Consider the following 12,713-nt stretch of genomic DNA (forward strand, 5'->3'; position numbering starts at 1 on the left):
ATTTAAACAAATAATTAATTTAACTAACATTTAAATAAAACATATATGCAAAATAATAATAAAAGATAAACAATATTTAGTAAACAAAAGTAATATATATATATATATATATATATATATATATATATATATATATATATATATATATATATATATATATATATATATATATATATATATATATATATATATATATATTTATATTTTAGACAATAAATATATAGTAGACAAAAATAATATATATGTACATTTAGACAAATAATATATAATAGACAAAAATAATATATATATATATATATATATATATATATATATATATATATATATATATATATATATATATATATATATATATATATATATATATATATATATATATATATATATATATATATATATATATATATATATATATATAGATATATATATATATATATATATATATATATATATATATATATATATATATATATATATATATATATATATATATATATATATATATATATATATATATATATATATATATATATATATATATATATATATATATATATATATATATATATATATATATATATATATATATATATATATATATATATATATATATATATATATATATATATATATATATATCTATATCTATATATATATATATATAGATAAATAATATATTAAAACACATGTCGGCAAGCCGGAATTTTGCCGATTTCAGAGATAAGTGAAGAATATTACCTTGTGTGAAGAGGATGAACTTCTGATCGTCCAAATGATCGACCGAAAGCTGGAAACCATCACTGACGCAGTGCTGGCTGCCTTCGTGAGTACCTGACTTCAACGTCGCTTTTGATCGGTGAAACGACGCCGGAATGAAATGAACCTTGGATATTTGTGATCTGGACTCAACGAACTTCAAAGATATGAAATCGGTTTTGTGTTTCGGTGAATAATCGGGACGATTTTGGGTTACCGAAAATAAAGAACAAGTGAAATACGGTAATGCTTTTGGAAAAATATTTCTTTTCAATTCTCTGTTTCTCTCACCACACGTTTTTTCTTACTGATCCACCTCCCCCTTTTTTCTTACTAACAATATATATATATATATATATATATATATATATATATATATATATATATATATATATATATATATATATATATATATATTTAGATTACTTAAACAATAGGAAACCTAAAAAATATCTAACATAAATTAATAATATATATTTAGATTACTTAAACAATAGGAAACCTAAAAAATATCTAACATAAATTAATAATATATATTTAGATTACTTAAACAATAGGAAACCTAAAAAAATATCTAACATAAATTAATAATATAATTTATATATTATATAATAATAATAATAATAAACTAATATAATATTAATCCTAATTAAATAAACTAATTAACAACTAAACACAATTAATATTAAGCACAAATAATATTAAACGGCACACGATTAAAATACGATAAAATCGAGCGACACGAACGCGATAAAAATGATGACAATTTGCACAGCAAAACAGACAAATTGATAAAACCAATAAACCAGTAAACCGGTAAACCAGTAAAATCAACAACACGACTCAAACAGACTCGATTAAATCACACGGCACAACACGTAATTAAATAAACAACCCTAGGCAATAATAAAATCAACACGACATCACGAAAATGCTGACAAACACAATCACAAATAATCGAACAATACGAAAACTCTAATATATTCGAAATACAGTCAAAATACCGACAAACAAACAATTAAATAGATAAAAACGCACAAAACCTAATCGAAGCGATGCTACGCACAAAAGAGATAAGCGAGATAAATACGAGGCAACGATATCGGCCAGGTTTTGCTAAAACAACGAAATACAACACGGTAAGCAACGAAAACACACAAAACCTAATCAAACCAGTTGTCACGCGAAGTTTAAGAAATTGAGATGAATACGAGAGAACGAGATTAATCAAGATGTGATCAACAAAGCCAAAGTCAAATTTTGGGGTGCGACAGATGCCCCTATTTAATTAACTTAGGCCAGATAGCCATAGGCTATCGAATGGCGTAAGGTAATTAAATATGACAAACGCCATAAAATTTGACCGCAAATGCATGTACGCATGATGCAAAAGACAGACAGACACAGAGACGCAGGAGTGCAAACTCTACTGGGGAAGGACATACACCGACTCAATGCATGAAGGTAAACACTGAGAATACTCAGCTGGGGAAGATTCACTACCTATTCATAGATGGAAAATAGGAGGAAAAGAGATATCGACTCAATGTTGACGATACATCACTATCTCATAGATGAAAGTGGGAAAAGATCAATATAACAAGAGTACTGATGTGACAGTACATTACCAACTCAAAGATGCAGGTAACAGAAAAGATGAATACCAACTCAAGGATGAAGGTATAACAAGGGCATAATAAGAATCGAACTGCGTTAACTCATGGTTGACAGCTCACTACCCACTCATTGATGAGGTAAACAGGACATGCCAACTCAAAGTTGAAGGCAAGCTTCAAAAGATTGATAATAACACTGCTAGGGAAATCAAATTCCAACTCATTGATGATGGTGTAGATGAAGAATCATATCTAAGGATCATTGTGCAGACTTACAGTTGAATGCACACTACCAACTCATTGATGAGGTAGACAGAGAAACGCCGACTCAAAGTTGAAGGCAACCACCGATTCATTGACAAAGGTGTTTAAAAGAATTTAGAACATATTCTCCTGGAGATGTTTATCATTACCGACTCAAAGATGACGGTGGAAGGACAAAATGTACCTAACTCATAAATGAAGGTACTCCATCACCTCAAAGACGAAGATGGAAACAGAAGTTATCTGTGCAGACTCAAAGATGAAAGCACACTATCAGTTCAACAAGGATCAAACATACCCTACTCATAGATGAAGGTACTCCATCAACTCAAAGACGAAGATGGAATCACAGGAAAATGTGCGAACTCAAAGATGAATGCATATTACCAGCTCAAAGTTGCAGGTACTTCACCAACTCAAAGACGAAGGTGGAATCAAAAGGAATCTGTGCTAAACTCAAAGACGAAAGCACGCTACCAACTCAAAGTTGCAGGTAGAACCATGGAACTTTCTGTGAGGATGTTATCAACTCATAGATGGAGATAGTAATTAATTTATCCGAGGGATAACAAAGGTTACCACTCATGGATGTAGGTAACTCAAGTTTGTAACGGGTACCAACTCAAAGATGAAGGTATAAAGGACTTGGACATAATATCTGTCATGTCTGTTTTACTGAATGAGAGTCACAAAGACTATATTGTTGCCTTCTTTTACTGGCAATTTCTAAGCTTTATCTGGAGACACGAGGTTCAAACTAGGATAGAACTAGAATGAAACGGTCAAACAAGACTTCAACTGAAGAGGAATGAACTCATCAGGATTTACAACTGAAACAACCATCTTCCACGAGGCATAGATCTCTGTGGGGAACATGACCAATAAAAGGTATTTTGCTGCTTATGAGGATACTCTATATGGAGAGATTGACTCAACCCACAATATAAACAAGGAAACAAGGTGCATATGAATGCAAGCATGATATGTCATAGATATGCATGAATATTTAGTAATGAATGCATGATGGACAGACAAAACTAGGAATAACTAAAAATGTTAACAGCTGCATAAGGACTTGCTGGAGATTTGCACTAAGACTCGCTAGGGAGTAGTACAAAGACTTGCTGGGGAATTGGTACAAGAGCACCATATCCAGGTTTCTTTAAAAGTCTGTCTCTGCTGAGGATTCCGTAGAAGAATGGAGATGCCTTCTACTTCAAAAATGCAGGAGATTCCCTGTGGTTCTTGAATTTGTGAGGTATATAAGGATTGGACCTTTCTGAGGACTCCGCTGGGGATACAAGGTGTTATCCTCTGGAAATAAGATGATATTGTAAGAGAAGTCTTGCAATTCTTGAATTTGCTGATAATGCAGAAGGGATTATTCTTCTGGAAGACTCCGCTGGGGATAAAGTCCGCTGGGGATAGGTGGTATCTTTCCAGGGAATAAGAATATAGGGGAAATCTATCCTTGATTTTTTTGCTTTAATTATCATGGAGACTTTCTGTATCTGAAGACTCTGCAGGGGATTATGGTGTCTGATATCTGGTTACGAGATCTTTCCTCTAGGAGACTCTGCCAGGGAACAGTGATGTCTGACCTTTGAATATAAATGAGAATTCAGGAGAAATCCTGCACTTCTTGAATTTGCTTAAAATGCATAACACACTCTTCTTTTACTACAAAACATTACTGAGGAGGAGACATATCCTTATATTGAATGGACAGAGAACAACAGGAGATTCCCTGTAGTTTCTGAATATCAACTTTCTTCACTCGCTGAGGGATGGAGACCTCTGTATTACTCCTGCTCAGGGAAATCAAATCTTCCTTCTCATCCTCTGTTGGGGACATTGCTGATCCCGCCTTAATAAATTACTGGGGAAATACCTGTAGTAATCCCATAGGCCAAATCTGTAACTTAAAACCTGGATCAAAGTCTTCATGATCAATTAACCGGGGAGTCTTCATGATCAATTAAACTAGGGAGTCTTCATGATCAATTAACTGGGGAGTCTTCATGCCCCAAGTGAAGGGAATAAACTTCTTGAAATATTTCTTGCATGATCTCTTGAGGAAAACTAGGAAGCATAGCTGGGGATATCCAGAATCACAACCTCTGCTGGAGAAATATTACTGCCAAGACACCTGTGGAGATTTTTTCATCATATACATATAAGGATAGTAATATGAACATGTCTAGTTGGAATCACATGATTTCAGAATTACTGGGACCACATGTCTCAATCCTTTTATTGATGTCCACAAATCAAAATAAATAATCTTTATATTTTTCAAAAACTGTTTTTAATTCAAAACTTTTGTTTCAAAACATATCTGTCAAAGTAAAAGAACTTTCGTAAATTGAAATGAAAATTAAGAGTGCCAAGAAATATAGAAAGGCTCAAATTGATTTGATAGGATGGTAATCAACCAACAGCGTGATTCCATAGATCTTTACAAATTGGAAAATGGTAATTTCGTGGAAAAAGGGTACGTTGAACTACAATGACATCATTCTCTCTTCCACTTTTGACCTGTATTGCAGCCTTGAGAAAGTTGGAGAACTATTGAAAATATTCTGATACTTCAATGATCTTATCTCTGTTATGCAGTTACTTGCCTGAAATCCCTAACTTTTGCCTAGATTGCCCTTTCGGGTTTTCAATCTACCGGGATAATATTCTCTTTGTTTTTTTATGTCTCTAATTTCTGCTTGGACCGCCCTTTCAGGTTTTCAGTCCACCGAGACGCTCATTTTTGCCTAAGCCGCCCTTTCGGGTTTTCAACTTAGCGAGCTGTTCTTTTCATTTTTTAGGCGAAGTATTTCTTGACTGCATCTGTATTCACGGGACGTGGAAGCTCTTCACCATCCATGTTTGTAAGAATTAAAGCACCGCCTGAGAAGGCTTTCTTGACAACATAGGGTCCTTCATAGTTAGGAGTGCACTTGCCCCTAGAATCATTGTGAAATAGTATCATCTTCTTGAGCACAAGGTCACCCTCTTTGAATTCTCTCGGCTTAACCTTCCTATCAAATGCCTGCTTCATTCTCTTTTGATATAACTGTCCATGGCACAAGGCAGTCATTCTTTTTTCTTCAATCAAATTCAACTGATCGTATCTGCTTTGACACCATTCAGCCTCTGACAACTGAGTTTCCATTAGTATCCTCATTGATGGAATTTCAACCTCTATCGTTAACACAGCTTCCATACCGTATACAAGTGAAAATGGGGTTGCCCCAGTTGAAGTACGGACTGATGTTCTATATCCGTGTAGTGCAAAAGGCAGCATTTCATGTCAATCTTTGTAGGTAACAACCATCTTTTGAATGATCTTCTTGATATTCTTATTTGCAGCTTCAACTGCCCCATTCATCTTGGGACAGTAAGGAGAAGAGTTGTGATGCTCGATCCTGAAACTTTCACATAATTCATCCATCATTTTGTTGTTCAGATTGGAGCCATTGTCAGTGATGATCTTGTTTGGAATGCCATATCGGCAAATGAGATTATTTTTGATGAATCTGACCACCACTTGCTTTGTCACCTTTTGCATACGAAGCTGCTTCCACCCATTTGATGAAGTAATCAATTGCCACGAGAATGAAACGGTGTCCGTTGGAAGCTTTGGGTTCAATCATACCGATCATGTCAATGTCCCACATTGAGAATGGCCAAGGAGCAGAAATCACATTCAAAAAGGTTGGTGGTACATGAACCTTATCAACGTAGATCTGACATTTGTGACACTTCTTTACAAATTTGCAGCAATCTGATTCCATGGTCAACCAGTAGTAACCAGCTCTCAACATCTTTCTTGACATAGAGTGGTCGTTTGCATGAGTACCAAAGGACCCTTCGTGAACTTCTTTCATCAACATTTCTGCTTCCTTTTTGTCAACACATTTGAGTAAGACCATGTCATAATTCCTCTTATAGAGCACATTCTGATTAAGGAAGAAACTGCCTGACAATCTTCTCAAAGTCTTTTTATCTTTTTCTGTTGCTCCAAGAGGATACTCCTGAGTCTGAAGGAAATGCTTGATATCGTGGTACCATGGTTTATCATCAAAACTGGCTTCAGCTGTAAACACATGTGCTGGTCTATCAAGTCGCTTGATCACAATTCTGGGTACTTCGTTTGGAAAACCCACTTGATACATTGAAGACAACGTAGCTAGAGCATCCGCCATATGATTCTCATCCCGAGGAATGTGATGCAATTCAACCTTGGTGAAGAAAGTCAACAATCTTCTTGCATAGTCTTTGTATGGGATCAAGCCAGGGTGGCGTGTTTCCCATTCTCCTTTGATCTGATTGATAACTAACGCTGAGTCACCATAAACAGTAAGATTTTTGATGCGGAGGTCAATGGCTTCTTCAAGACCCATGATACAGGCTTTATATTCAGCAATGTTGTTTGTACATTCAAAGCAAATTCTTGCCGTGAAAGGAGTATGAGAACCTTCTGGAGTGATAATGACTGCACCTACTCCATGTCCATAAACGTTGGAAGCTCCATCAAATACTAAACCCCATTGAGAATCTGGTTCAGGCCCTTCTTCAGGAAGTGGCTCTTTACAATCTCTGGATTTTTAGGAACATGACATCTTCATCAGGAAACTCATCCTCATTATCATCGTGATCTTCAACGGGTTGGTGAGCAAGGTACTCAGCCAACACACTGCTCTTGATAGCTTTCTGGGTATGATACTCAATGTCGTATTCTGATAACAGCATCTGCCATCTTGCAATCTTACCAGTGAGTGCAGGCTTCTCAAAAATGTACTTGATTGGATCCATTTTGGATATCAACCAAGTGGTGTGACTTAACATATACTGCCTCAATCTCTTAGCAGCCCAAGCCAATGCACAACATGTCTTCTCGAGTAAGGAGTATCGTGATTCACAGTCAGTAAATTTCTTGCTTAAGTAGTAAATGGCATGCTCTTTCTTTCCAGTTTCGTCTTGTTGACCCAGAATACAGCCCATAGAATTCTCAAGCACTGTCAAATACATAACCAACGGTCTTCCAGCAACAGGTGGTAACAAGATAGGAGGCTCCATGAGGTACTCTTTGATACTGTCAAATGCTTTCTGACAATCCTCTGTCCAAACACAATTCTGACTCTTTCTCAGCAATTTGAAGATAGGTTCACAAGTGGCAGTCATGTGAGAAATAAACCGGGATATGTAATTCAATCGTCCTAGAAAACCTCTCACTTGCCTTTCTGTTTTTGGTGCGGGCATCTCTTGGATAGCTTTTACTTTATCTGGATCAACTTCAATGCCTTTTTGGCTGACAATGAAGCCCAAGAGTTTACCTGACCTGACGCCAAATGTGCATTTGTTCGGATTGAGGCGAAGACGGAACTTCCTCAATCGTTGAAACAGCTTCAATAGATCTACTAAGTGACCTTCTTCTGAACGAGACTTCGCGATCATGTCATCCACATAAACCTCAATCTCTTTGTGCATCATGTCGTGAAAGAGCGTTGTCATGGCTCGCTGGTAAGTAGCACCTGCGTTCTTCAACCCAAACGGCATCACTTGATAACAGAATGTTCCCCATGGTGTTATGAATGTAGTTTTTTCCATGTCTTCGGGAGCCATTTTGATCTGGTTATACCCGGAGAATCCGTCCATGAAGGAGAATATGTCAAACTTTGCTGTATTGTCTACCAACATGTCAATGTGAGGCAGGGGGAAATCATCCTTTGGGCTTGCTCTATTTAAGTCACGATAGTCGACACACATTCGTACCTTCCCGTCCTTCTTAGGAACTGGCACAATATTTGCTATCCACTCTGGATACACTGAAGTGGCAAGAAAACCAGCATCTATTTGCTTCAGAACTTCTTCTTTAATTTTGACGGCCATATCTGGATGTGTTCTTCTTAATTTCTGTTTGACCGGTGGACATTCTGGCTTCAAAGGTAGCTTGTGCTCTACGATGTCAGTGTCGAGACCAGGCATATCTTGATAAGACCAAGCAAACACATCTACATACTCTTTCAACAGGCTGATCAATTGCTCCTTGACCTGTGGGGATAACAATGCTCCAATTTTGACTTCTTTCACATTTTCTTCCGAACCCAAGTTGACTGTTTCCAAAGGCTCCTTGTATGGCTGAATAGTGTCTTCTTCATTTTCAAGCTGGCGGGCGACCTCTTCTGGAATCTCATCCCACTCTTCCTCTTCAGCTTCGAATACAGAATGTTCAAAGTTGGGAGAGGGCATGATGTCATTGTGTTCAACGGGTTTAAGTAACCTGTACAAACAATTGTTTTTAGAGGACTGACCATGACATGCAAAAATGTGTTCTTTTTAAGGTTTTTTTTTGTGTTACCATTTTCCGAAAAAGCTGAAAAGATAAAAGGACACAAGTGTATAGGAACACAAAAGATCTTTTTCATGGATAGTACGTTTTTGACAAAAGTGCCCATTTTACAAAATTAATGCTTCGCGCTTTGGGCTAAAGCGAAAGATTTTTGAAAACTGAAAAGCTTAATTACTTTGATATGTGGACACAATGTGGGATGTCAACTGCGGTCCAGTTCTTCATAACTACTCCTGGTGTCACAAATCTGGGGCCTTCGTCTTCTGTCTTTCCCTCAAAAGTATCCTCCTCAACTGCTACCATGTTGATAAACCCACCGCTGTGAAAGATATCTTTGAAAGGTCGCACCACTGAAGTCTGCACTTGTTTTCCATCAACAAAGCCTAATCCTGCATGGTTAACGTTTTCTGGCAACTCTATCACCTTGCCCCACATTTCTGTAGGACCTGTCTTGACAATCTGCTGGGCGTCTTTGAATGACGCGATTGAACCTTCACTTTTCTTGTAATCATCAATGGTCAGGGCCTGAAATGGAGTTTGAACAGCCGTTTCGTCTGCTTCTATCACACTAAACGATGAAAGGTGGCTAATCAGCATAGCCTGCTCCCCATTAACCGTCACTATTTGCCCATTCTTGAAAATTTTTACTTCTGGTGTAACGTGGATGTAATGGCACCCGCCTCATGAATCCATGGGCGTCCGAGCAGACAGCTATAAGCTGGCACTATATCCATAACCTGGAAAGTGATCTGGAATACATGTGGTCCAATACCAATAGGCAAATCAACTTCTCCAATGACTGATTTTCTTGATCCATCGAACGCTTTCACAATAATTCCACTGTGCCGCATTTGCCCCCCTTTGTACTTTAGCTTCACCAAGGTAGACTTGGGCATGACATTCAGAGATGAACCGGTGTCAATTAGGATATTAGACAAAGAATCCCCTTGACAATTGGCTGAGATATGGAGAGCGAAGTTGTGATTCTTTCCTTCTTCTGGCAGTTCTTCATCACAAAAGCCTAAGCCATTGCACGAAGTGATGCTGCCTACAACATTGTTGAACTGCTCTGCTGTTATATCCTGTTCTACAAAGGCTTGATCAAGCACCTTCAGTAGTGCTTCTCTGTGGACAGCTGAATTCAATAATAAGGACAGGATCGAGATTTTTGACGGTGTCTGTAGCAACTGATCTACCACTTTGTAGTCACTGAGCTTGATAATTCTAAGTAGTTCATCTGTTTCTTTATCAAGGGTTGAATTGCTTGTTTGCCCTTCTGCTTCTCTTGTCACTGGTACCACGACTACTGGATCTTTCTCAACATTTCTACTTGGGATAACCGGCGGAGCGAACACGCGGCCACTGCGCGTCATTCGGCTATTTGCTGCGATATTGGTAACTGAGGCTAAGGTTTTAATCTCGACCTCTTTACCGTTCTCAATAATAGTTGCTGCATAGCGGTAGGGGACCGCTTTATCTGAAGTGTAAGGCATTGGGCCCGGAGGGCAAATCACCACTGGCTCCCTCGGATGATAAGCTATCTCTACTTTCTCTGGAATGTTGAAGCAAGGAATGATGACATTCACCTCTTGTTCTTGTGATTTGGAGAACTCACTTGTCTAGAAATCTGAATCAAACCCTGATCAAGGACGCCTTGCAAATCATCTTGAATCTTTCTACAACCTCTTGAATTGACTGAACATGTACCACAGATCTGGTGGTCATGTTGGAATAGACCATGAGCACATAAAACAGAATGAATTTCAACCAAAGACTGCCGAATCTCCTCTATCTTCGTAACACGTTGTTCATTGAGACAAACTTCTATATTGTTCACTGATGAAGGACCATGACTTGGCATTGGATTGTCCTTCACATTGGGACCCATGCTCTTGAAGGTCAGGATACCTGCTCTTGTCAACTTCTGTACTTCCAACTTTAAAGCAAAACAGTTGTCTAAGTCATGACCTGGAGCATTCTGATGAAAGGGACAAGATACCTCTGGCTTGTACCACCAAGGTAGCACTTCTGGTACAGGAGGTCGTGGTCGTGGTTGCACAAGGTTTTTAGTGATCAAAGCTGGACACAATTCTGCATATGACATTGGAATTGGATCAAAATTGGTTCTTCTTTGCTGTTGTGGTGGACGTTGTTGTAACTGATGTTGATGTTGTTGAGGTTGATGTTGTTGCTGATACTGAGTATTCTGTTGGAAGCGGTTGGTACGCTGCTGAGGGTATTGGACTTGAACTGGAGCGGAAGTGATTACTGGAGTCACGGCTGCTATATGTTGGTGTTGGGGATGGTAAGGATAATTGATCCTTCTTGGATGATTATAGGACACAACATTAGTTTCTTGTTCCTTCTTTTTCATAAAACCGCCGTACCTCTTTGCCCCGCTTGAAGATGAACTTCCTTCTCTGACTAGACGCCCTTCTCGAACTGCTTCCTCTAAACGGACTCCCATGTTTACCATGTCAGTAAAGTCTGTAGGAGCGCTTGCAATCATCCTCTCGTAATAAAAAGTATCAAGAGTCTTTAAGAACACTTTCGTCATCTCCTTTTCTTCCATAGGTGGAACAACCTGTGCTGCAATTTCGCGCCACCTTTGCGCGTATTCACGGAATGTCTCCTTTTCTCTTTGTTGCATGGACCTCAACTGATCTCGGTCTGGCACATTATCAAGGTTGTATTTGTAATGTTTGATAAAGGCCTCGCCTAAATCGTTGAAAGTCTTGATCTGAGAACTGTCTAATCCCATATACCAGCGTAAAGCTGCACCGGTAAGGTTGTCTTGAAAACAATGAATGAGCATCCTTTGGTCGTTGGTGTACATTGACATCTTTCGCACGTACATAACCAAATGGGTCTGTGGACAAGAACTTCCTTTGTACTTTTCAAATTCTGGTAGTTTAAATTTTGCTGGCATCCTTACGTCTGGAACCAAACACATATCATTTACATCTCTGCCAAACAGTTCTTTCCCACGAAGAGCTTTTATCTCTTTTTGTAATTCCGCAAACTGATCCTGGAATTCATCCATTCTATCATTGAGACCAGGATCCTCACTTGGGGTAGGGCCGTGATAGACAGGTTCTCCTAGGTGAGGAGTATAGTGAACAACGGGAGGCACATTAGTGAAGACAGGAGCATTTGGTGGAACGAACTCTTGTTGATATCTATCTTGATTAAGATCCCTGGGTGTTTCCCAAGGATGGGATGTTGTGATGGTAACAGAAGTGACTGGGACAGCGTGGATTTCTGATGCGATGACTGTAGTGACGGGTGCTGCTGTTGTCTGATTCTGAATTTGAGGTTGATTCTGTGCCGAAGTCTGTCCTGAATTATGAACTTGAGCCCTAGCCTGGGCTTCCTCTGCTTGTAGACGGGCGGTTAACATTTGGTTGCGCATCTCTGCTGCCTGTGCTTGCGCCTGGATCTGTGCATCTTGTGCTTCGGCAACCTGAGCTTGTGCTGTTTGAAGTTGAGCAGCTTGGGCTGCTTGGTTTGCTATCAATGTCTCGACCATAGCAGAAAGGCGGTCAACCTGAGCTTTCAATTCTCGGTTCTCGTTATCTGTTATCTCCATTCTTCTTTTGTAGTTGGCTCTTGTGTTGTAATTATGCGTCAGCTTGAAATGGATCTGCTGGCGGGAAGCAACTGTTAGAAGACTGGACCAAGACAGACAACCTGTATGCACGTGATGCATGGATATGCAAAATGAATGATTT

General features: G+C 38.3%; 1 protein-coding gene across 1 annotated transcript; it reads right to left on the reverse strand.

Annotated features, from left to right (window-relative positions):
* Window positions 1-10,564: 10,564 nt before the first annotated feature.
* LOC127130772 (uncharacterized) lies at window positions 10,565-12,025 on the reverse strand. The gene is made up of 2 exons (XM_051059737.1): window positions 11,731-12,025; window positions 10,565-11,652 (listed from the first exon to the last, which is right to left on the reverse strand). The coding sequence occupies exons 1-2, from the start codon at window positions 12,023-12,025 to the stop codon at window positions 10,565-10,567; spliced, it is 1,383 nt and encodes a 460-aa protein (XP_050915694.1).
* Window positions 12,026-12,713: the final 688 nt, after the last annotated feature.

This window comes from Lathyrus oleraceus, chromosome 3 (assembly GCF_024323335.1).
Source record: "Lathyrus oleraceus cultivar Zhongwan6 chromosome 3, CAAS_Psat_ZW6_1.0, whole genome shotgun sequence".
Lineage (NCBI taxonomy): Eukaryota > Viridiplantae > Streptophyta > Magnoliopsida > Fabales > Fabaceae > Lathyrus > Lathyrus oleraceus.

Excerpts from the sequence above, each read along its gene's own strand:
- LOC127130772 (XM_051059737.1), bottom strand. The coding sequence starts at position 12,025 with ATGGATGAATTCCAGGATCAGTTTGCGGAATTACAAAAAGAGATAAAA. Across the intron at positions 11,653-11,730 it reads CTGGTATATGGGATTAGACA|ACCGAGATCAGTTGAGGTCC; the intron begins GTTCTCAGATCA and ends ATAATGTGCCAG.